This window comes from Tenrec ecaudatus, chromosome 17 (assembly GCF_050624435.1).
Source record: "Tenrec ecaudatus isolate mTenEca1 chromosome 17, mTenEca1.hap1, whole genome shotgun sequence".
Lineage (NCBI taxonomy): Eukaryota > Metazoa > Chordata > Mammalia > Afrosoricida > Tenrecidae > Tenrec > Tenrec ecaudatus.
The window spans coordinates 2676418-2702540 of record NC_134546.1 but is presented as its reverse complement, the minus strand read 5'-3'; the positions used below and the strand labels follow the sequence as shown (position 1 = coordinate 2702540).

General features: G+C 44.1%; 1 protein-coding gene across 7 annotated transcripts in view; it reads right to left on the bottom strand.

Annotated features, from left to right (window-relative positions):
* Positions 1-26123, bottom strand: part of CCDC85A (coiled-coil domain containing 85A) — a 268506-nt gene that overhangs the window by 50989 nt on the left and 191394 nt on the right. For 2 of the 7 annotated variants that reach the window (XM_075535860.1, XM_075535859.1), the window contains exons 4-5: positions 6557-6691; positions 3423-3542 (exon numbers count right to left, since the gene is read on the bottom strand). The exons of 3 other annotated variants lie outside the window; for them this stretch is intronic. In XM_075535860.1, the coding sequence (XP_075391975.1) occupies positions 3423-3542; positions 6557-6691 (255 nt within the window). Of the gene's footprint in view, positions 1-3422; positions 3543-6556; positions 6692-17908; positions 17998-26123 lie in introns of all 7 variants that reach the window. 2 more of the 7 variants (XM_075535864.1, XM_075535861.1) reach the window with 2 other exon arrangements.

Sequence of the window (26123 nt, the reverse complement as noted above, 5' to 3'; positions counted from 1 at the left end):
AACAGATGACAGGGTCAAGTGAAATCCGTCAGAACCAAGGAATGCGCACATGTGCATTCTTGTTAACATTTACAATACTGAACTAACAGTTCTAGCCTGGACATGTTCCCAGGCTTAAGAAAGAACTTTAGAGATAGCTCTTAATAGAGAAACACGAAACTCATTTTAGTGAAAATATTTGAGCAATTCTGAAATATTTTTCATGGGAGCAAAAAAAAGTACTTGTGAATGAGATGCTTTTAGAAGCCAATGTTTCCACTTTTCTGGACGATCCTTACATAGATTGAAGATAATTTTCTGTTAACACCATCTACAAAGTTCTCATGTTGTAACTTTCTATGGGGACAAGACTCTGCCTTTGATTAGTGTTAACTACCTTGGTCTTCGCCATCAGTTTATAAATGAGCCCATTAATGTCACCGAGACGATATAAGCCCTTTTCCTAAACACTCCCAGGGAACCCACACTTCACTGTCACTCTGCTAATCTACTTGGCTTTGTTGATGCTATGGCCACCCCTGATAGCCACACCCAACTGTTTCACCTGAGAATGGGTGAGCCGAGATTCATGACTTGAACTTGATGTGAGACCTTCTTTTCATGTTCAGAGCCACTACCTACGATGACATTGGCATTGACTGAACATGAAATCTGTTATGAAAAAAAAGATAATTCATACAAAACTCTCCTGCTAATTCTAAATTCCTAGTCTTTGTTGTTGTATGGATACCACTTCTTTAAAGTGGAATATGGTTAGCAGTAAATGAAAACCTCACCTCCAAATTGAGATTTTGACAACTTTACAGACTTAGAGGAAGTCATTGGCTGTGCTCAGTGAATATTCATGGGGTCCTTAAAGAGCTCTCCAACAAGCTCATTTGCCTACAAATTTGATTTATAATGCACCTCCATAAGTGTATGTCAAATCAGTTAATTTCTACTAAATGAGATGAAGCACCAATTAATACTGATCATGAATTTTAAAGCAAGAGGAATTGGGTACTCTTACCAGTGGGCTAATTTTGCATACTGATTTACAACGCCTGCCCCCACAGTCTAGAGTCTCCTCTGAAAACTACCAGAGGCTGAGAAGCAGCCATGGTCCCGGTTGTTCCTTTCAGCAAAGAAAAGCCCCGTGCTCCAATGTCAGCTCTCGATCAGGGGCTGTGAAACCACAGAAGGCACAGAGCAGCCCACGTGGGTTTCACACGGAGCTCTCCTCAAGCTGCATCCCAGGGACTATGGCAGTGCCTGTGTCTGTTTCAGGGCAGCCCCTGTTGAGCTGCACCGCGGGGGGGTGGGGGGGGAGAGCGTCCATTGAAGACACTTCCCACAGCAGCTCCCCTCTGCCAGCCACGGGCTCCGAGAACACACTACCTCCCGCTCACGAGGTGAAAATTTATATGAAAATTAGGGAGCAAATTAAGAGAAAATTGAGGTGTTCTTTCTTGTCTTTTCCTTCCACAGAGGCCATCCAAAAAGCTTAATTGAGACATTTGAGAGAAACTGCAATGCAGTCACTATGCTGATGTGATGCAAACCGCACCTGCTGTTTAATGAGGCGACCGGCTGAGAAGTCTTCCACACCCTTTGAAAAGCCAGCCTGTGTGTTGCTTCTGGAACCTATGCAAACTCATCACACTTCAAGGGTGAAGTGGATCCCCGGTGCAGGTTCCATTTTAAAAGGTGGTATATGTGCGTGTGTGTGTGTGTGTGTGTGTGTGTGTGTGTGTTCCTGAGAGCTAGCACTTGGTTTCTGCTGGGATTTAGTGTGTGTGTGTGTGTGTGTGTGTGTGTGTGCGCGCGCGCACGTGTGTGTGTGTGTGATGTGTTCCTGAGAGCTAGCACTTAGTTTCTGCTGGGATTTATCTCAATGCCGTGGCAGAAAGCACAATGGGCATCAGTCCAGAGGCCAGTGGCCACCGGTCACCGATGTGCTTCTTCGCAAACTCCTCTCAGGGTCCACCTTGTGGACTATCTCAACCAAGACATCAAGCACCCAAGTTCTGATTCCTTCATCAGCAGCAATCAGTATGCATTTTGGGGAAGCAACCTTATTTTGATATAAACTAAAGGAAACCGTAATCAGGGAGCTCAGTCTCATGCTAACACCAAATCATCTCCACATCAAATAAACCTTTCAAAGGCTCGCCCCCTTAAACACTGATGTGTGCACCAGAGAGGGTGTCTCTGCATTCAGGTATGGTATCTGCCTGAAACTGACACAACATTAAAAGTTTCAGTACCCATGTGGCAAAAGTAGGGCTGGGCACTTCATCCACCTGATGACTCCAAGGGGTCTGATCCAGGCCCCAAGTCAGGAATTATAGGTAGAATCAAAGGTAGTACTTTATATTTGGGGACTGATATGTTTTCAAGGATCTGTCAGAATTTTAAAGAAGATTTTTATTGCTAGTTTTTCTCCCCTTAGGTAAATAACTTTACTGTTTAATTAGTATTAATTTTAATCTATGTGGCTTACTACTTATTCAGGGGTGAGGAACCTCCAGTCTGCAGGCCATAGAAGACCCAAGAAATCATCCACATGGGTGAACATGCAGAGCCTCACCTAAAAGAAGTAGGCCCAACCTTCACTCTCAGGGTGAGTTAATGCAATGTTTGGCCAAATATAGCAGGCTATTTTTTAAGTTGATCCTTTTATACAGCCCGCAAATTATGTTATAAATTTCCAAGTGGCCCTGGGCAGAGAAAGGTTGCCCACCCTTGAGTTGCTTGCTTAGAAAACTTTTCTTGGCAAATAACATAGGCAAATGGAGAGTTTTATTAGTCAAACCTTTGTTCAAGTCACTGCAGTATCTGAAGTAAAGGTACAAAATAAGTTATCTTATGTATAAAACCATCTGTTGCCTTTCTAATATTCTATTAATGAGCTTTTACTCGAGTTTCAACATCTGATTTCGATTTAGAGGGGGGAAAATAGGTTTTTGTTTATTTCAATATTTTCTTTCAGTAGGTTGTGCAAAGCATTGTAATTGCAAAAATAAAGAAAAATAAGATGCCCTTCCTCTTGTGGCCAACTACCAATTTCCCTGCATTTGGAGACGCCCATGCTGCAAGCATTGCACACAGAATGCCTACAACCATATCTGACACATGTGGCTAAACATGCACACCACACTTCAACCGCAGTACAGACAGACATGAATCACAGTGCTACAAAGAGAATGGTAAAAATCAAAGATCCAACCATACATATGCAAAGCCCAAATCTGCTTTAAAAACAATGAAAATCATACTTTACAAAATAAGATTTTTAAAATTGCACCATGAAGGGTCAAACCAAAAAAACAACAGAAAGAAAAGTATCTATGATTAAAACAAGACTACGAGGATTACCAAATTACAGCGAACAAGCCACAACACAACTGCAGTCCCATGAATGGCTGCACACATTCGGTTACCTTCAGAGAATGTACCACGGGTTCGGGCTGCTGAGAAGGTGTGGCATGTCCACTGAAGCTAGCTGGAGAGTGGGCTGAGCTGTTACTCCCATCAGCCCCTGAGGACAACCTGAAAGAACCCTTAGTAGAAAATCAACAACTTTGTTATTAAAACAAAAGTCGTTCATAACTGCATCGATGTCATTCAATATTTAACTTCACTGCCAAATAAGCATTCACCATTTTGTTGGTGTTTTTCCTTTGGCTAAGATGGCCTGGTCTAAGGTTCCACTGCTCGCTAGTACATGTGAATACACCTGTAGCTTGCATGACCAGCAAGAACACTTAACCAAGAGTCATCTCTCTGTATGCCCACGTGTCACCCTTCAATTACTGAGGTCAGCAATATCCCTCAAGGAATGCCCATTAACAACATTTCACGGGTTTTTAAAAAAACACTTAAGGATATCCAAGAGTTTCTCTACAGCGAAGTTAAATATGCTCACTCAGCAAGCCAAATGCCATATTCCGTAAGTCTTAGAGAATGCAGATTCATCATATCCTCATGTTCAATAGGCTGTCTCTTACCAAACCCCGCCAGGAGGGAAAGACATATGATGGGCTCTGTTGGCATATTTTTCGAAGATATTTAACAAAACACAACATTTTTTTCCAAAAAGAAGGCTCTTCTCATTTTCTTGTCCTTTAATAATTGGGGGGGGGTGTCAGAAATTATAGACTTGTAGTTCTGTGACTTGACAACTGCATAAGTGATCGAATAGAGTCGGGGCATGATTAAATAGACCTGTGAGGGACCCCAGCCACCCTCCGGACAGTGAGAATGGCCCCCCAGCATCTGTACTTTGCCCAGGCACTGCTTGGGAAAAGGGCAACACTCGGCGAAGAAACGGAGCCTGCTGCCTCTCCTCCTCTGGGAAAGGAGGTCCTAAGTGAATTTGCCCAAGCTGTTTTTGAGGGCGACCATTACATCCATGGGAGCCTGGGAAATGTTCAGATTCCTGTGCATCCACGAATCTACAGCTTCCGGGCTTTCTGAGCTTGTTTCTAACGTCTGAGCACCGCTCCATTTAAGTGGATACTTTGACTCTAATCTCCTGAGAAGGGATCACTTGAAGGCCCCTTGGGTGTACCTTCCTAAAGGCAGGAAGCAGATACTCATTCTTCCTGTGTCTGCAAGAGAACTCTCTGTTCGGGAAAGGAGGCCGAGCTGTGGACAGCTACCCTCATAAGAGTGGGCAGTACACCAATCATGGTAGGAAGAGAGAAACTGCTAATCCCCATTTATTTTTGCAAAGATTATTAGCTATCCATCGTCAGGGAATATTGAGATACCCACCCCCTATCTCTAGTCACTCTCATTTGTCCTATGTTCTCAGGGGTTCCCCTTGTCACCTCACGGGCTAACAAGGTCTTACTTACTCTTTCCCTTGCCCAGTGGGCTGTGCAGTGGAATCAGATCCTGCCCCCCTCCCCACTAGCCAACAGGGAGAGAAAGGAGTGGGGCAAAGCATTTTATTGGCCTCTCAGATGCCCTCCTCCATTACTACTGACAATTAAATCAGAAGTAGAAGGCGACACAGGACTGCCAACTGTTCTAGCTTCACCCTGCTCTGGGAAATGAAATCATTTTGTGAAATTTGTGTTTCTGCATTTTTAGCTCAGTTCAAATCAAGTAACCTGATATAAGCCATAGCAGGAAATCTATATTCAAGAATGGTCAGGCAGGGCAACCCCCTATGCCCACCAACATGTTGGCACCCTTTTGCTCTGTGGAGATGGAATGGTTCCATATCAGAGGCTTCATTAAGGCAGCTCTTCCCCCTGAAGGACCCTGGCCTTCTCCTCTTGCCTCATCCTACGAGCCACCTCTGATGAACGATCTTGATGGCTCCCAAGGTGGCACACCTCTGCCTCTCACTAGGGATCTGATCACTGTCGATCCAGGGGAGCAGCCAACAGTCCATTCCACGTGGGGCCACCCTCCTCTAGATGTTCCTCCCAAAACTCTTTCCTGCCCAGGGCTACTGTGTCACATAGCCGATATCTCAGTATTAACACACTTCTGTGGGAGAAAGGCCTCTATTTTAAGTTTAAGAGAATTGTTAAAATCAATGAAAAAAAGTGTTTGCTTCAACCAAACCCTTTGGACAATTTAGCATTGTTTTCATTTAAGGAGAAGCCCAACCAACATTCTCTTATTGGAGGAGACTCCTTACAAAACAAAACGAAAACCAACTGTAGCAAGATTTTTTCCTGAAGTTGACACTGGGGAAAACTAACCAGTCAGGAATTGGGGTGATATTTCAAATCAAGTTTGAGGGATACACTAGTCATCAACCAGGTAAAGAAAAAAATTAGGGTTCATAGTTTATGTGATTTTGTGAAGCCACATAGTTAAACCGAAGGCCTGATGAAATTGTACACCAATATACCAATGGACACTAAATACTTGTTTATATTATAACCCAAGAATCAGGTACCTTTTTGTACTATATCTCATTTAGTTATCAGAAAAATATGAGGTTAGTAAATGTATGTGCTTACCAGGACCATGCCAATCTTTAGAAAATTACCTAGGTTCAATATGTGTATACATATTGACTAAGATACTTTGTCAGAACTCTTTCGACAAATGCACTATTGAGTGAAATGTCAGTACAACAAATAATATGAAAGAGCCTTTTGATATTTTCTTCAATAAGATTAAGACTGTTTATTGAAATTGTATTTGGCTGGCTCAGGAGACAGAGATTATTTTAAAAGAAAAATCTTAGTAAAATCGGAGATGCAATTCCCAAATCCAGAGCTGCTTGCCGTCAAGCCATGAATGACCACACAGTGCATGGCCTGCCTTGGAGGCCGTAGTCCATTCGAACAGGCAAGTGAGCGTTTTCAGGCTGGCCCACAGCCAGGTGTTCTTTCCAGACACGAGTCCACTTTCACCTCCAGTTCTGGGAAAAGAATACTGCTTAGCGGGTTAAAGCCTTCTCTCACTCTCCCTCCCCAGTCAGGGCCACACAAGGAACCTCTGCTGTGTCCACGGATGTGTGCTCCACCCCCCAGGTCTGTTCTTCTAGCAGCAGAAGCCACCTGGTGCACAAGCAAGTGCAGCCAGCTGACCCCTCGTCACTCACCGGGAGCGTGGGCAGGCATCGTCCTATTCCTCGGCACCCTTGCCACCACTGCAAGACCCGCCGGGCTCGGGGCCCCCAGCCTCTCTCCATATTTGAGCAGTTTTTAGTTGGAGGTTGCCTTCTAGTCTGTGGGGCCTTATATTTGGAACAACATGGTACAATCACTCAGAAAAATACTGTTTCCCGATGCTCAATACAGCAGATAGAACAAGCAGCTCAGTGAAATGAACCACAATGACCATGGTGGCAAGCTGTCACATGCACCTGGAGTTACGGAACAGAACAGAACTATCGCAGGCTGTGTGCAATAGGGATGATACCGGACGACTTAACAAATGTTGGCAACGGTATAACTGCCATCTTGGGTTACCCCAAAGAGCTAGGCTGATAGAATTAAAACTGCAGGGGAAAAATCGAAGCTGTTGAAGTAAACTTTATTTGTAAGTTTTACCTGTGAGAAATAATTACCTTAAATACTCCAAGTACTTAAAACTGTATACCCTCAAATTTTAACAGGAATCATTCAAACTGAAATTGGAAGCACTGTGTGCTCTTCTGTACAAGTTGGGCAGATGTAGTCATGAATGCTCAAGTGGATATGAGGTCAAATTCTCAGCAACATGTCTGCCATTGAAAAAATGCTGGTGGGTGGAGAGTGAGCATGGCCTAAAAGTAAGTATCCGATGGAGAACTGTGACAGATTGATCACACTTTCTTTTAAATCTAAATTTTACATTGATTAGAAATAGAGACATCCCATAACTGAAACAAATAAAAAATATTTTAAATCCTGCACTCTCAACTTCTTCAATGACCAAACTAGAATTTTATTTAAAATAATCGGAAAGAAAAATATTTGAATATTGAATATTATTTCTTTCCTTACCTGTCCTGGAGATCTTTACCTAAGAGTGCATATCCCAAGAAGTAAGACAATGGGATATCGGTGGGGAATGACAAAAGGTTCTAAAATTTCCACTATCAACTATCGAGGTTAGTTTGAAGAGCTAGAACATGAGGATGTCATGCCGTAGCCTCCGTCACTTCTTCCCAAGAGGTGTTTGCCAGTGACACTAGTCCCATTTCCCCTCTGCTCTAACTTTCGGAGGCTGGGCGACGAAGACACCATTTCTTTTCCATCCATGGCTTGCGGGGCGTCCAGAGCAGCAGCAGTGACTCGTGGTGGGTGCGCACTGGGCTCCCGACTGAATCGGTGGCGGCAGCAGCCGTTAGCTACAGAATCAGGGAGTCACCCATCCTCGACGGTGTCCATAAGATGGAAAGTGACATACGTACATGGTTGCCATGATGATAGTTTCATCTTAATCACCTCAATTTGAACAGGCAGCACTCATAGAACAATTAGCTCCAGCGTCAATGTCGCTTCTATCCCATCAGCAAACAGATCATATCCAACGATGCATGCTACGGTTGGTGGCTGAAAATGCGCCTCCCACCCCACCTGCGGAGCTCCATTTAAGTTGATCATTAATTGTGGAGAACATTGCATCATTAATTATTTCATTAGTTACTTTTACGAGAAAGATATGCTCTTGTAACATTTTGTTTCTTTCATGACTAATATGTCCCTCCAAACTTTTCAGATTCAACAACTGAGGTAAACACAGGAGGCCCTGCCTTCGTTTTTCCTTCAAGTGCAGTCACGATAAGTCTCAGGGCCTCTCCGCTGTAATCCAGCCCATCAAATCTAAAGTAGCATCCACGAGTATGTAGAAGCCTGCTCAAAAGGGCAGTCACTTACCTACTACTGAGAGAACACACGGTATTGCCCTACTTTCAGATGCGAGTTAGAGTGTACAGTCAATCTCCCCCAGAAGGTCATGAAAAACGTCCTATCCTAAATACTACATGTTGTTATTAATCTCCTAAGAGGAGCAACATAAACAGAGCAGATACTTTCTAAAAGACTAAACTAATAAGGTATAACCCTTTAAAAGGAAAATTATGTTTATAGAATCAATGTTATGAATCTCCTATTTGTGTCAGCAACTTTTTTAAGTTCAGGTAAATGAAAAACTGTTCAGTGCACTGGACCAGCCATTATCTTTGACCTTCAAGTAAATTATAGCCGAATGGTATTTATACCTCATGAAGGCTTAGCGCATCACCAATCATGAGGGTGGTTGAAGACAGCTTCATGACGCAAACAAGAGTCCCTCAGTGGCCTGAACAGAAGAGCTGTTCCTGGACCACCTCAGAGTTCCACATTCAGGAGCCCAGGTTATGGTGAGCAAGCGGAAACACAGTCCAAGATCACCGTCAGAGGGTCGCTGTGCTGCCTGAAGAATTTTGCTTTCTAATTTCCCGCAGCACAAAAAAGTCTTCAGTTTATAAAATAGAATGCTAAGTGGCTTGTCTACATGATTCTTATTGAGATCTGGATTCTGGTCAATCATTTCATATGTACAGAAGCAACCCCTAAATTATTTCAGACAACAAGTTGGCCAACTCGAAATGCTAAGAGCAAGTGATGCTGAGCTTCAAGACTCTGACTACAGTTTTTACTATATGGTAAGTATTCATTAAAAACACCTACATTCTAACACTGCAAGTAAACTGTCCCTCTGAGGAAACAAAAGCAGCCTTGTCCATCGTAAAGATACATCCTATTCTTACTTGTCTTCCTACTATTGCACAATATCCAGATCTCCTTGCACAAAGATTGGAGATGTTTTCTCTAAGTGTGTGCTAAAATAAATGGTTTCTACATCAAAAACAAGAGAGGCAAATGAATCCAATGCAATTTTAAAAGATCATCTTCAAAGAGAAAATATTTATGGTCTCACTGTATGAAATTATTGTAATTCATTGTATGAGCTACAAAAGAGCTGGCAAGACACGACGGCTGGCAAAGCGATCTTTTGCTATTTTATGGTCACGTTCAACTTACTGCTGTTTCAGTTGTTAATTATTTAAATTTATACATTTCTAGTCATTTGCCTTACAGAAGGGTGCATTTTGAACATCCTTTCACAAGAATAACAGGATGCCTTGATTTTGTTGTTGTTTTTGTTGTTGTCGTTTTGCCATTGGATGTTGGGTAAAATAAAAGAGATGCCATCTTTTTTAATATTTAAAAGATGCTTATAATTTTCAAAATAACCAACTTTAGGCACTCTAGCCAACATGAATTTTCTTCACATAGAGAAAGCCTAGGTTCTTAGTAATATTAGAGTTCCCGTTATTTAATGACTAGTGATGAGTTTCCCGTGTACTTTCTCCTAAAGGAAAGCACATGGAACTGGCCCCTTCGCTGACAGACAGTGGGTCTCATCCCATCCAACCCCCTTTCACTCCCTGCAATAATTACTCAACATCCAAGAGTGATAAGCAATGGGTTCATTTAGGTGCACAAATGGTGGAGACAGTTCTGAGATAACACCTCTTCCTTCCCAGATCCATTATCATTAGCTATCTGAAGCCCTAACCCACTGCCATTGAGTTGATTCCAACTCATAGCAACCCTGTAGAACAGAGTAGAATGGTCCACTTTGAGTTTCCGGGAGATTCAATTTTTCTGGGAGCCAATCGCCTTATTTTTCTCTCAAGATGGGTTCCAATTGCTGACTTTCAAGATTAGCTGCTCAGTGTAAAGGCAGCAGGACTCCTCTGGCTGGCTCACTGAAGCAGCTGGCTAAATGAAAGGATGCACAGCTCACCAAGCAGAGTGATAGGAAACTAAATCCCCCAAAAGTGGAGTCTCAGAAAACATCATGAAACTTCAATAATCTGGACACCATCAAATTGTCATCATTCTTTAAAAGTTGTGAAAGTATTCAAAATGATCATGCATCGTTCCTTTACATGGATATGATTGTACAACGTAAATAAAAAAGAAATGCACACGCACCACCATCAAGTCCATCCTGACTCTAAAGACTAACGCCAGTCTCACTGCCAGTGAGTCACCCCTGACTCACAGTGACCCCCGCTGCGTTCCCGGGGTTGTAAGTGTTGACGGAAGCAGAAAGCCCCATCTTTCTTCCGCAGAGCTACTGGTGGTTTTGAACTGTGGACCATGCAGATCCCAGCCCAGTGCTAACCATTATAATACCAGGGCTCCACTGACCCATGGACCCAGGTCAAGAATTAAGAATCACTGAGGCACTTAAAAGGGTATGATAGAAACTACATTCCATAGGTATTTTTCCACTACAACTCTTGATAATTCTTATAAGGGTGTTTTGGTTCTGCTTTGCTGTTTTCAGAAAAGGAAGGGAGTCCTGGGAGGAAGGGAAGGCAGACGATCCGAGCTGCACTTGTCTCCCAGGCACTGCAACCGTTCACAGACAAGTAGTGGCTCCTCCGTGAGAGATTAGCAGAAAACGACCTCTGAGGGCAGCCACTGAACCCCCAAATCAAAACACTGAAAAGCAGAAGGTGGCAGCATTTGAGCTACAATGAACAACTGAGTTCATCTGCCTGGGGCCCTTATGCTGCTGTCCTGGTGGGGTTGTCGGTTACTCACTGAGCTGCGAACTCTGAGTGAGTGGTTCACGCCATCCCCTCTCGGGAGAAGGATGAAGCTGTCTGCCCCCACAAAGAGTCACAGCCTCAGAAATCCAAGGACACAGTTCTCCTCTGACCTGTAGGGTCCCTAGGACCCAAAATGGACTCCAAAGCATTGGGTGGAGGGCCATATGCAGGAAGACAGGATGGGCAAACCAATGATCTCTTAGCGGTTATTTCCCCATGACTGCTCGATTGATGCTTGGCTCTCTCCTGAATATAAGTAATTGGCATTTCTTTGCTAAGGCATGTATAAGGCTCTCTAGGACATGATGGTTTCCCTTTGCTCAGGAGTTCTCAATGGGGTATACATGTAAATGAAGAGGCAGGATCATGCTTTTTTAACTGTTGATGCAAGGAGTTCAGGCGAGTACGTTCCACTGTGAGCTGCAAGCCATAGGTTGCACCTTTGTACAGTTTGGTTTCTTAATTTGTTGAGCATGGGGATTGGTGCTAGGGGAAATTTCCTGTATCGTTTCTTACAAGTGCAGATCCTTGGCTATCAGATTAAAATCTGTCCTATTAATGCAAGGGAAGCATTGAGGTTCTGAGTATGTGGAGGTTCTGGGTCCCAGGTGCCCCACGCAAGCCCAGTGACTGCCATTTCCATCGTCTTGGGGTGGCCACCCTTTGCTTTTTCTCCCAGCAGAGTATTTCACGGCCAAGTCTATGGGCCTGGGTAATTTCCAGGTAGGTCCAAAATATTCTTGGCATTTTTTATAAATTTACTAATTTCTACTTGTTATGGATTCAATTGTGCCCTCTCTAAATATGTGTTGTAAATTCTAACCCCTATGTCTGTGGTTATATTATCGCTTGAGGGCAGGTTTTCATTTTGCGTCAATGCCAAGCCATTGTGGAATATGTCGAAAGCCAATCACCCGTGTGATACACAAAGACCTGCTCAGGCACAGAGAAGCATCAGAGACGGAGGACAATTGAGGGCTTGTCACATGAAATGACCAAGGAGTCAGGGACAGAAGCTGGAAAGGAGCAGGAGGGACTTTCCCTTCGGGTGAAAGAAGAGCAAGCCCTCGCTTTCAAATCAGAGGAAGAAAGCCTTCCTCCAAGAGCAGCATCCTGAACTTGGCCTTTCACCCTCCTAAACTCTGGGAAAATATGTTTCTGCTTGTGAAAGCCACCCATTCCTGTGACAGCTGTCAGAACAGCCCTCGGTGGCCAAGATAATACCTGGGGTGGCCGCGCTTCTTTTCTCAAATTTAAGTGAGTCTATGAACTATAATTGCTCATCTTATGAAAACATTAAACACACATTCAACATTAGATGTTATTCCAAGTACATACATAACATAAGGATCTCTGTGGTCCTTCCAAGGGAGAAAATGATATATAAGTCTTCTAGAAATATCCATGATGATATTACAAATACTGATCAAGGAAAAGATTTTTTAAAATAAAATAAAATGAGAGATTAACAGAAAAAGACCTCTAATGGCAGTCACTGGAAAGCTCAAAACAAAAATTGAAAATCAATTTTTTTTGGTCTACAAATTTTTTTTGTTTTCCACTATATTGTCACGGTTTAAATTATGTCCCCCTAAAATATGTGTCATCAAAATATGTGCTTTAAATCCGAATACCTAGCCTGTGCTCACAATCCTGTTTGGCAATGGGTTACCTTTGTTATGTTAAAGAATCAGGTTTAGTATAGGGTGTATTTTGGGTCCGTCTCTTTTGAGATATAAAGGAGATGAAACAAACCAGGAAAACAGAGAGGAAGAAGACATGGGAAGCCCCTGGGATACCGGCAAGGAACTGGGAAACAGGAGAAGAGACTGCTTAGAGCTAACGGACAGACAGAGCCCTGCCCTAGAGCAGTGGTTCTCCACCCTCCTCCCGCCACGACCCTTTCAAACAGGTCTTCGTGTGGTGGTGACCCCAACCATAACATTATTTTCCTTGCTACTTCAAAACCGTCATTTGGCTACTATTATGAATTGTCATGTAAATATCTGATATGTAGGATATATTTTCATTGTTAAAATTGAACATAATTAAAGCACAGTGATTATTCACAAAACAATGTGTAATTATGTATTGTGAAGTATTTATTTCTAATGACAAATAAATGAAATTTTGTCTTGAGGCATGGTGTAGCATGGGCAACAATCTTCACACCAGGTACTGGAATGTGGATGTATCTGCCTGTGGGCATATCTGCCTGTGGGCAGACCCGCCTGAGGATAGATAGAGGTCTTAGGCAACCCCTGTGAAAGGGTCATTCGACCCTCAAAGGGGTCAGGACGCACAGGTTAAGAACCACTGTGCTAGGGTTTGCACCCTGAATTCTCCCTGTAGCTTCCTGAGGGGTGGGAAAATACAGTCCTGCTTGCTAAGACCATCCATATGTGCTATTCCTATCACATCAGCATGAGATCACTAAGATTAAATAACTAAGAATGATGGAAGGTGGATGTCCTGGGCTCCTCTTTCAAAACAACAACAAACATATATATATATATATATATATATATATATATATATATATATATATGTATATGTATATGTATATGTATATGTATGTATGTTTGTATATATAAAACAAAATTAAATATTGAAGGCACACACACATACAAAGAACTTGTAGTTAGCTGTGAGAACAACACTTCTACGTGATGCTTATAAAGCACAGGTTTCCCGCTTGTTGTGAGCTGCCATTCAGTGGTTTCCGACTCACCGTGACCCCATGCACAGCAGCAGAACAAAGCATGGCCCAGTCTTGCACCAACCTCACAAGTGTTCCTATTCTTACACCCATTGCTGCAGCCATGGTGCCAATCCATCTCCTGAAGGGCCCTCCCTCTGCTTTCCCAGACATGATGGCCTTCTCCCAGGACTGGTCTCTCTTGACAACAAGTCTAAGGGATGCAAGGTGAAGTTTAGCTATCCGTGCCTCTAAGTAGCACTCTGGTTGTTCTCCTTCCAAGACAGATCGGTTTATGTTTTTAGCATCTTCCAAGTCAGAGCTGTAGCACATCATACCTCATCCTACCAGGTCAACATGAGAGCCTATCAGATCTCTCCAGAAAGTACTCGACACCCCCTTCAGAAGGCAAGACCATCTCGGTCTCAATGCCCTCTCCTATAAGATGGGGTAAAATGGTGTGAGATCACCTTAGTCTAGGAGTTAGATGACTTGTATGACAGGGGCTCCATCATGTCAATTCTGACTCCAATTTCCACAGCTGCAAATCCTGATGGGAGCAGAGAGCCTCCTCTTTCTCGCCAGCTTGGGGTCAGCAGTCAAACACTTCCCCGACAGCACCTCCAGTGATCCGACTGCACTAGGGTTTTGCTCTCACAATGATAGCTTTGCTTTGCCCGTCAGCAGGTTTTACCCCTTGTTTGTTTCCCACCTTCATTGAGGGGAGGAGTCCTCCACTGGGGGCCCCAGGGTGGATCTTCGCTGATGTTGGCAGATATTTCCAGTTGCTCAAACTAGGAGGTTGGTACTGACATCCAAGTAGTTGAGGTCAGGGGTGCTGGGAAACAGCCCCCAAAGCACAGGACAGTCATCCCTGACAAAGAACTCCCCAACCCCAAATGTGTACAGGGCTGTGACAGAGAACCCTGATTGGTATGAAGAGAAACGTGCAGGAAAACTGCGGTGCACATCGCCTGGCTACAGCTGGGAGTCGATTTTACTCTTGAAGAGAGTCGCCTCTGTGATTTGGAGCATGCAAGGACTGACAGGAAACTCACGTGCCCTAAGTACATGGACATCCATATTTCCAACCCCCAAGTAGGAAATGACTCTACAAAAGGAGTGAAATTAAAAATACCTACAACATCCTACTAGAACAACAACGCTAGCTAAAAAAGAACACACACACACACACACACACACACACACACACACACACTGGGCAGGGCACTGCGGCCGTGGTCCAAAGAACAAATTGTTCCTAATTTCAAGAGATGGACAACAAGGCGGCCTCATGAAAACTGAGATGCCAATTCAGCTTTGAGAGAAAAATTGGCAGAAGATGCTCTGTGGAAATTGAGGAAGCTTCCTGAGCAACACAATGGACATATTTTCTGCTCAAACTTTGAGCAGTCACACAAGGACGACTAACACTTGTCAGGCAGTAGAAATGAAGGTACCGGCAGATGAAGCAGCAGCCCAGCATCACCTCGTGCCATTTGTGACTTTCAGAAAAGGGTCAGAGAAAGAAGCCTTGGGGCAGGAGGGGCCAGGCTCTCCTTCACCGTGGCTAAGGGGTTAGTCCTTTTAAAGGTCAGCTTCCTCACAGGTGGAAAATTCCTAGACAGCCTGTATTAGTCAAAACAGCTCTCAGCCACTCACTTTCTCTACGTGCTGGGACTCTCCAGCGGGCTGTCAATGAGATGTTGATGATGTTGCTAACATGCACTCCTAACTTGCTAATACCTCCGAGTCCCTAAGTGTGGGCCCACAGCTATTCTAATCGCCCCCTCACTCTAGAAGCTCTCGCTCTGTTCTGTGTCCTGGAATCCTTGATCTCCTGGCTACGGGAATATCTTGCAGAGGACTGGGCGGCTGGGCACGACCACGGGGTATTGAGAGCTCGAAAAGTTGATCTTGTTGTCAGGTGCTCCAAAATCAGTGCTCTCGTGGCAAGTGCGGAGGCACTAGAAGGGACTCTGCCTGGTCCTGGGCCATCTGGGGTGACATCGTGATGTCCTTCCCCAGAGATGACACCTCCTGAAGGTATATTCAAAGTACGTGAGCTGGAAATCTCGTCATTCTCGCTTCTAAGGAGCATGCTGGCTGCATTTTTCCCCTCAAGATAGATGGTTCATTCTTTTTGTTTTCTATTTTTAGATTTTTTTATTTGCCTTTTCATTTTACATTAGATACAATGTATCATGCAATTTTATTTTTTAACATTTTATTAGGGACTCATACAACTCTTATCACAATCCATACATATATCAATTGTATAAAGCACATCTTTACATTTTTGCCCTAATCATTTTCTTTTTTTTAATAAATCATTTTATTGGGGGCTCTTACAGCTCTTATAACAATCCATACATCAATTGTATCAAGCACATTTGTACAAATGTTGCCATCATCATTTCCAAAATGTTTTCTTTCTACTTGAGCCCTTGGTATCAGCTCCTCTTCTACCCTCCCTCCCCAATGTCTTCTAACTTTTCTTTCTTTAGGCAGCCCAGGGTCTGTTTACTAGACTTACCAATACTATCTCTTGAGAAGCATCAATTCTTGTTTGGTCTTCCTAATTCATTGTCTAGTTTTCAAAAGCATAAGGGACGACTAACATCCCAAGATTTGTTTCAACTGCACCTTAGTCCTTTATGGCGTCTTCATTTCTTTATAATCTGAAGAGGGCTGGTGTTGTGTCTGTTTGTTTGTTTTTGCAGAAGGATTTTCTATTTCAATACACCTGTTGAGTTCTTGACTGTTGCTTCCATGGGCATTGGTTGGGATCCAAGTACGGTGTCTGCATTTTCTCCAGTTGTCGTGCTGTTGCTCGTTAGTCAACTTGTGAAGAATGTTGTTTTAGGTGGAGGTTTAAGCCTACGGCAGGGTGTGGTTGGTCTTTGATCCTCATGATTAAATGCTTCAAGTCCTCTTAAATAACAAATATCTGCCACCCGATGCTCTGCCTCACAGAGACCCCATGCACACCAGAGCAGGACTGTCCAACAAGAGCTTTTGGTGGCTGACTTTGCAGAAGGGGCTGCCAGGTCTCTCAGCAGGGAGCCTCTGAGCACACTTGAACCCCCAACCTTTCTGCTGATAGCTTAGCGTGTAACTGTTTCCACACCGCACGGGACTTAATTTAAACCATAAGGGCACCTAAATGCTGAGGTATGGATTTAATGATACATTTTACAATTTAAGTTTGCTTTCCAAAATGAAAGGATGCCGCAGTTCTTAAAGGAAGAGAAGGGGCTCTAGGAAGTCCTGAAGGAGCTGTATGAAAGACGTAGAATTCACTCCTGGCTCTGCTGTTGAACATGGCTTGACCATCTAGATGTTACTTTCATCATTTAAGAAAACAGAACACACAGTCACCAAGTTAATTCTGATTCATGTGATTCTACATGGGGTTTGCAAGATGGTAAATCTTCATGAGAGCAGACAGCTTCCCCGTGAGTTTGAACCATGAGCTTGCAATGAGCAGCGCAATGCCTAACCCACAGCACCTCCAGGCTCCTGCGTGTGGGAGCAGCTCAGTGAGGGTGCCTGCACATATGGCAAAATTAATATGTGAGCCTGTGGCTCCTTCCCTGGCCTCTCAAACATAGGTGGGGAAATGAAGGCCTGACTTATTTGTCCTTGTACTGGTAGTCGACATATGCTCAACTAGAAATTAAATATCTAAAGTACAATTCTAGAATACTAAGATGACCACAAATGAGTGATACTACCCTTTCTTTAATGGTTTGTCTTCAATAAATAAATGCTATTTATATACACCTTAATTATCCCTATTTTTTCTCTCATTAGTCAGTTATTACTATTTCAACAAAATAAATTTATCCTAAGTACAGTGAATCGCCTTTGCCCATTGCTAAAGTTATAATAAAGGCCAAATACGGTGAGACAGTCACTTACATGGTCACTAGGGATATCCCATACACCAAAAGTAGACATGGACTTTAGACTTAAGCAGCCAAGGTCTGTACTGATTCCCATCAAAATCATTATGCAGTCTCAAGCAGTGAAAAAATTTAAAAGATCATAAAAAGTGATTAGCCTTCATTAAACTTCATTAAGAGAAGGACCATCAATAGGTTGCACAATGTTGCCAACTAGGGAAATCAAGAAAATCATATCCAGTCACTCACCTCTCATTTATCATTTCCAAAGCTGGCTGACATTAAAGTCAGTGGAGTTAGAGCACAGACGGTCATGACGTTGCCACCGAGTTATAAGGCTGCAGGGAAGACGTCAACAAGAAAGTGACGGCTGGGTTACAATGGGAAAGAATTCACTGGTGACAAGGTAAGCTGAAGAGCAAAGAAGCTTGAACCCCCAAACTTGACAGCTAAGACAAATGTCACGCTGCAGGAGTCAGAAAGCATCGGCATAATGGGAACCTAACATGGATATGAACAATTAGGTTTATGTATATTCCATCTCAAGTAATTAGTGCATATGCTTATCTTTTCTTTTATTAACTATATGACTCCAATGAGAAAACGTTGAAATTAGCAGGAAAAAGTAAGAAGAAGAATTTGCTCTTCAGTCAGGCTGACAATGATAGGAGTTCATGGCCTTGTGGGCTAGAAGGAGTACGTGTGAGTACTTTTAGGTATTGGTCTTCTTATAAAGGGAGAGGCTGAGAAGAGGTGTGAGTGGCGTAGAGTCAGAGGAAGGAAGCAAGTCATCAGTGTGAAGGCAACAACAAAATAAAAAAAAAGAACAAATTTGTCTTGGAAGAGGTATAGTCAAGATGCTCCTTAGAAGTAAAGATGGTGTTTCCGTGAGTCCATGGAGAAGGACATTGCGTTTGTAGAGAGCCAATGAAAAAGAGGACTGATTCAACGGCTGCAACAATGGGCTCACACATACCAAGGTTGCGAGGATGGTGGAGACCCAGGCAGTAGTTCATTCTGCTGTACCCGAGGTCCCTATGAGCTAGAATCGTTCGCACAGCCTCTAACAAGCACACAATCGTACGACATACCCACCATGGGAACCCAATGGAAGACGAGCCAAGTCAGAGCCCCAGAACCTAAAAGGGGTTCTTTGTAAGAAATACGTGTTGCGTAGACTAAGAAATGTGTGCTCTGAGGGGTGGTGTTTGCTGCCTCAGCTTTGGCAAGATTAAATCTTAAGTTTCTTTAATAAGTTGTCATCTAGCACATAAAACTGTCAAAACAAGACGCTAGGTCAAGGCGAGAGAGAGCCCTCCTGAAGAGCACCACAGTCAGCTTCACGCCCTCCTAATCCATGCAGGTTCCTGTGAGGCTGCAGGCCCACCCAATCCATCTGCTGGCAACTTCATCTGCGAGTGCCAGCCAGGACCGAATGCTGAACGGTTTCCAATCACAAGGTGGCCAGAATGAAGCGGGGTTGTGCAGCTGCTGCCTAGTTGGCAGGGACAAAGTTGCCAGCAGGGAAAACTCAAGGCTGCCCTCCGGGATGACACCATCGGAGGAGCAAAGGAAGCGCCATGGAAGCATGAGCTCGTACTTTCACAAACAGCTCCAAACAGGCAGAGAGAAAATCTGTGTGCCATTTGGAAATGGGTTTATTTATAACCTGCCTTCTTACAAAAGCGTATGTGTTGAAAACAAGAGTTTGGACCGAAACATATAAGCTCACTTAAGCATTATTTAAGGCTGGGTCCACCAGCGGGTCTAAACTAAACACACCAGAGCTTTGCAGGCAGAGCATCTGTCTCAGGGCTGCTACACTGCACCGGGCCTGGGTCTCCATTAACTGCACTGTCTATGCAAATGGTGGCCCCTGGACTTGCAGTGACCCACCCCGATAAACACCCTCCATTCTACCTCCAAAATAGACCAGGAACCCAAGCACCCTTCACTGCCATCCTTACCCGACCGTCTCTGTGAGACTGCCGTGCCAGCTCCCGGGCCTTCTCCATTCGTCTACCCAATGCCATCTGGGCTCACTCACCACAGAGCGTGGCCTTTTAAGCCATGTAAAGCACATGATATCAACCGCTCGCCCCAATCCTCTCACTACCAAGCAGCCGAGATCAAACCCTAACATACTTTGGTCAGCAACATCAGGTTTGGCTGTTCCCTGTCTGTCCATCTGGCTTTATCTCTTGTCACCTTCTTTCTTGTCCTTCACGTGATTGATGCTTGGGGACAACATTTATGCATGGGTTTTTAAAGAGTGATCAACTACGAACCCTTCCCATGGACGTAGGCTCTCTTATTTAAGGCTGTATGCCCACTGTCTCAAACAGTGCCCGCTCAGAGGGAATGCTCTAAAGCCATTCAGAGGTTAAGCAACGGAATCACTGGAAGGCAGATATAAAATACCACATTTCCATGGCCTATGGCCATAATCCATGGGGATTTTGTTCCCTGTCTGTTAGAGGCTATTGCAGTTTGGGGCGCCCTGGTGGGTTAGTGGGCCATGCATTGAGGTACTCTACCGGTTGCTTCTCAGGAGAATGATGGGGCCAACGACCCAAACAACTCTGTCTGGTTGAAATGTTTTATTTTTTCCCCCTGAAGTTTCTGGGTAAAGACCTGGATAGGAATAGAGTGGCCAAAGTTCTGCGCACTGTGCTCGAGTAAAGAACTGAGCCAATGCTTCCGGTGCATAGCTAACATGAAATTGAGCTGAGGTGACATTGGGAAGCTTCAGGGGAAGAAAAATTCAAAAAGAAACTAAGGGAAATTGGAATGTGTGCGATAGCATTACCCTGAAAAGCAGCCAGGCGAATCAATAGTCAGAAATTTCCCAAGAGTGGCTAGAGATGTCTTTAAAAAAAAAAGTAAAAAGTGATTTGCTCATTCAAGAGAGAAAGGACCCAGAGACAAATGAGCTCCATAAGCCACTCACGACGGACCCTCAGCAAGTCCCTGGTCCTCCACGCTAAACTGGAGAGGCCTGTCAATTAGTGCCCTGTAGCGGCTGGGAAGGGCGGCTAATGAGCCTGATTGCAAAGCACTCTGATAGCATGCAGTGCTGAAGAGATACCCAACACCGCGAGGTTGCTACCAGTCCCCACCCAAGCATGGCTGGGACACAGGGCTCCTTTTAAGCACTCTTCCACTGCTGGACCCATGTGATGACCACCGGTCTGTAACAAAGGCAAGTACACGGTTCTCCTCGCTTCTTCACCAACCACAGAATGCACGCAGGAGATGGGACTGGCCTTTAGAGTGGGTCCTTTCAAAAGGATCCCTGGTGGTGTTGGGTCCAGCTGCTAACCTCAGGGTCTGTCATCTGCATGGACCTGTGGCTTCTCTGGGTAAATGCTGAAGAATGACAGACATGGAAGCCCTACGGAGCCGGTTCTCCTCTGCCCTCACGGGAGGGCCACTATGATCTGGAATAAACATGAAGGCAGTAGATTGGTGGGTTTTGGGGTTGTTTGGGTTTTTTTGTCCTCCAAAGCATCCTACAACTATCCAATGAACACTATAAGAGGCAATCTATGGCAATGGATGAACACATGCTTTTGCTTTAGAACTGGGTCACTGTGAGTCATAATTCACTCGACAGCAATGTCTCAAGCAAGGGTTAGCAAGAGTCAAAACCAGTCCAATTCCTGTTTTGTAAATAAAATTGTTTTAGCACACATGTAAGGGCAGGCATGAATAGTGATAAAGATCATGTGGCCCACAGACCTGAAAACGTTTACTCTTTGGTCCTTGGCAAAAATAGTTCGCTATCCCTGCCGGTTGAAATCACCTGAAGAGTTTTTGGTGAAGGAGGCAAGGCATTAAAAAGAAACTGTAATTTAACTGAAGATAAGTGATACACACACAAATATGGTTTCCTGAATAATCATGTATTTGGTGTATGTAAATGTACTTTAAATTACTAAAATAATGAGAACTTCTCATGCTGGGTAAATAATTAATAGAGCAAAGAAATTCCTCACAGAGAATGTAAAAATAGATGGACTAGAATGGAAACCAGATTTCCTAGCGGCTCCTAAGTTCAGGCACCAGCGAGGTGGCATCAGAGGGCTGTTTGGATGGGGGGAGGAAGGTGACAAGCTCACTGTTGGGAGGGGGGCGGTTGCTTTGCTTCATGGGGCACCCTTGCCACGCCATGATTTGGAGCCAAATTGGAAGACTGTTAGAGCACTGGGGATAGAAAACCAGGGCACAGACCTCCCCTTTGTCTGGGAAGCCACTTCTCACCTTCAAATGGGGACATTAGTAATCATGTGGGACGGGCTGGGTACCCATCAGCATTCAGAGGAGATCCGGGCTAGCTTAACGGATATTGAATAAGAATTATAGTAGAAATAAACCCCCAGGGTGGGAGGGGCGGGCACAGCAGTAAAAATTAGCTCTGTCTTCAAGATCGCTATGAGTCAGATTCAACTCAATGGCAGTGTGCTTTTGGTTGGTTTGTCTTCATTTCATGGAAGACCCAGCCTGGTTCATGTAAGTCGCGGTCTCCACTCACTCACACTGCCATCAAGCCGGCTCTGGCTCACAGCGACCCTGATAGGTCAGGATAGAACTGCCCTGGGCACTCACAACTGCAATTCCCTCTGGGAACAGAAAGCCAAGTTTTCTACCAAGGAATGGCCAGTGGTTTCAAACTGCTGACCTTGCTGGTCGACCCTAATAGGTCAGGATAGAACTGCTGGGCACTTACAACTGCAATTCCTTCTGGGAACAGAAAGCCAAGTTTTCTACCAAGGAGTGGCCAGTGGTTTCGAACTGCTGACCTTGCTGGTAGCAGCCCAACACATAACCCACTATTCCATCAGGGCTCCTTTCATGCATTCTGCTGTTCCAGGATGCAACCCTACTAGTTTAAATGAGAAAGAATATGGATAAAAAGAGGAACTGAGCACTATCATTCTTATAACAGATGATATTTCTCCCTGTGTGCTTAAGGCGTATCCTCTCTCTACAAAACGTGATACTGAGCACACACTTAAAAGCCAGTAAAATTGATAGCTTCAAATAGAAATTAGCACTGAAGAAGCATAAAAGAAACATCTTAAATAAAACAATAATTTAACCAGACAATTAACTATTGATGTCAATATGACCAAATTGAATATTTGCTACAGGTCAAGTTGATTCATAAACTATTATAGACTATTTACAGCACTGAAATGCCACCCAGTAGGACATCTGACTAAAATTGAAAGAGATCTTAGCACAACTTTGACATCATCAAGATCCCAAGTAGAGTACATATGAGTAGTCTGATGTTCTCATTGCTATCTTGTTCTTATTCTATGTGCCAAAAGCCGAGTGTAACTGCTTCCTCTACCTAATAGAATCCTCTCCAATAAGACCAATCCCAGTGAGGTCACGTGAATCGTCATTTTCACAAATGACCATTTAGACATCAGTATTGGTCCAGTCTTAAAGCAATCTCCCCAATGTCCTTTTCAATTGACAAAAGACTTGGGCTGTCATTGCCAGCTGTTTTGCCAGTTGTAGAACACAGTGGGAAAAGCATGTGAGTTTTGCTTTACTTGACTGCCAGAGTTTCCTTAAGGGGGTGGTGGGGTGAGAGTGGAGAGTTGATGGACTGGTAAACAAAAGGGCAAATGGCAACCCTCCAAGTGATGAACATCTCAATGTTTAAAGCTCCTTGTCGGGACGAGGTCATCCAAATTTCAACTGCAGCTTCTGTTCAATGTGGGCATCCTAGACACACAGAAGGATATAGATCTATCATCCCCACCTAATTTATTTGGGATTAAATTTACCAGGATTGTGACTTATCATCTCTAAGTGTGTGTTTCTTGATCTTCTCTTAGAGATTTCTGTTGGTATAAGTATTACATTTGCTAGCACATGAAAATGTTTAAGTAAAAATCTTCTCCCTGTGGCCATTAAGGCACACCTGCCTGTGTGTCAAAAAATGCTGGTGTATCCTGTCTTACAAGGAAAAAAATCCCTTTCCTCAGAGCCAGATTTTATGTCGGTCCAGGACCGTCCCCATCTGGTTCTGGGTTTTTAGTTAATTACTCTCCGTCAAACACTGGAAGTCCTGACTCATTGGTTGTTCTGGAGCAAAATGAAAACCATCTCAGGTCATGAGAAGCACTGGCCAGCCTCTTGATTTCCTATGCTACCTCTGCGTCCTCCCCACACCAGACCCACAATATGCAGCCTTTAACAATCCCTGCATGGTATGCATAATTCTTACACAGCCTGTATGTACTCCTGACGTACAACATCCTCTTTTTCAGTAACTGTTGTTTTTCCTACTATAACTGCTAATACTAATGGAAAGATAAGACAAACTACCAACCACAAGTAATCCAAGGGTTTTAAGTGCGAAGGTTAGCTCTTTCTTTACGTTCTCTCCCCTCCCCCTTCTCTCTTTAATAGAGGGATTAAAAAGTGGTTGTGCTTCTCAAGTCGCAGTGCCTAGCAAACCACGCTGCCTCTTTTCTGATAAGAATAGAATGTTCCTACTAAGGACGCTCTCTGAGATGTGACATTCACAAATCAGATTTAAAGCGCAGGTGGGGGATCCTGGCAGAACATGGAAGCAGAGCCCTCTGGCACTCTGGCTGGTGACTGGAGTCTACCACCTCAGACTCTCCCTGCCCACAGGGGCTTCCCCGACTCCTCCACCTTTTGGCTCATGAAGAAGCCATTCCCTCTAGGCCTTGATAACCGTGCGGCTTCAGACATGGGCCCCAGGCCTTACTAACATTCTGGTTCTACAGTGTTTAAGGAATCCTGGTGGCAAAGTGAGTTATATACCAGGCTGCTAACCACAAGTTCAGCGGTTCAAAGCCACAGGCTGCTCTGAGAGAACAATGCGGCTTGCTGCTTCTGTGGAGATGAACAGCCTGAGTAACCCAGGGTCCGGATCGATTCGATGGCAGCAGAGTTTGGTTTGGGAGGTTTCATAGAATGGTAAAGAGCTGGAGTAGCCTCTCCTTGACGATAGAAGAAGCGGGGATCTTTGCATTGACCTGAGAGAAAGCCACAAGCCTTTATCACACCCACCTTGTTTTCTTGTAAAGGGATGAAAATAAACCTTAAATGTTAGGAAAGAGTTGTGCCGTTCTGTTCATATAAACAGTTTATGAGAAAATAAGCAAGAAGGAGATTGCAATCTCTCAAACTACTCATCATGGACTCCTGCTTGGGCTAGTCCGTCAGCTCCGCTTGATGTGAATCTGATGCCGCCCAAAACCCCTCACTGCCATGGAGCTGAGCCACTTCCCAGCGACCCTGCGGGGCAGGGCCCAGCTGCCCCTGCGGTTTCCTGAGACTGACTCTTTACAGGAGTAGAATGCCTCCTGTGTCCCCCTTGGGAAGGCTAGTGGCTTATGGCTGCTGCCCTTGCCATCAGCAGCCCCTGTGCAGCCACTACGCCAAATCCACGCAGGCTCTGGCTGGTGACACTTTATTAACTTTTGTGTCTAATGGGATGGAGACCCACAGTGACCATAAGCAGATCTTGTAAGTGAATTTCTCAGCGTGGCATGAAGTTGAAGGGATTTTAATACCCAAACCAAAAAGGGGGCACATCTATTTCATGCCTATACCAAATCGAGGGGATTCTGACTCGTAGTAACCCCGTAGGACAGTGAAGGGCTGTCCCTGTCGGTTTCCAAGATTGTCGCTCTTCATGAGCATGGAAAGCCTCATCTTTCTCCCGAGGAAAGCTGATGATTTGAACTGCCGAAGTCGGCACCAACATGTGACCACTACTCCACCAAGGCTCCGATTTTACGCACATACTTACATGTCAACACATACTTTTCTCGGTAAATAGTCACTAGATCTTAGGGCTGGGTAGACCCTTAAACCTCACCAAGACAATTCCATTTTATAGCTGGGGTACATCGGCCTCACAGAGGTTAAGGCACCATGCTGTAGAGAAATAATTGAGTGCAGACTTGGCCAAGGCCGTGGTCATGTATGCAGCCCCTACCCCTCCTCCCCTTCCGCCCAACCCCCCTCCCGCACAGAGCCGCCTTTGTCACTCATGAACTGGCAGAGCCCACAGGCAGTGCCACCTAAACGCAATTCAGTGATGCTTCGTGTGTCTTTCATGTAGTGATCATGTTCTTTAAATATAATTTAGAAAAGTCTTAAATCACTTTGAAATGCTTGAACTCTGTTGCTTTATGAAACAATGTTGATATTTTCTGACACTGCATTTATAATGCATCTAATTTACATTTGGGGGAAATAATTACACATCATTAAGAGTGACCAGCTTTCATTTCTTAATGTGTTTTAAGCATGTTCCATGTACTCAGCCCCCAGCAAAATCAAAGAAAGAAGGAAGGAAAGGAGGGAGGAAAGGAGGAAGGAAGGGCCAATGGAAGAAAGGAAGAAAGCCATTAGAGGGATGAGACCTGTAGAAGGGAAATGCATAGACCTCCCTCCTCGTAGG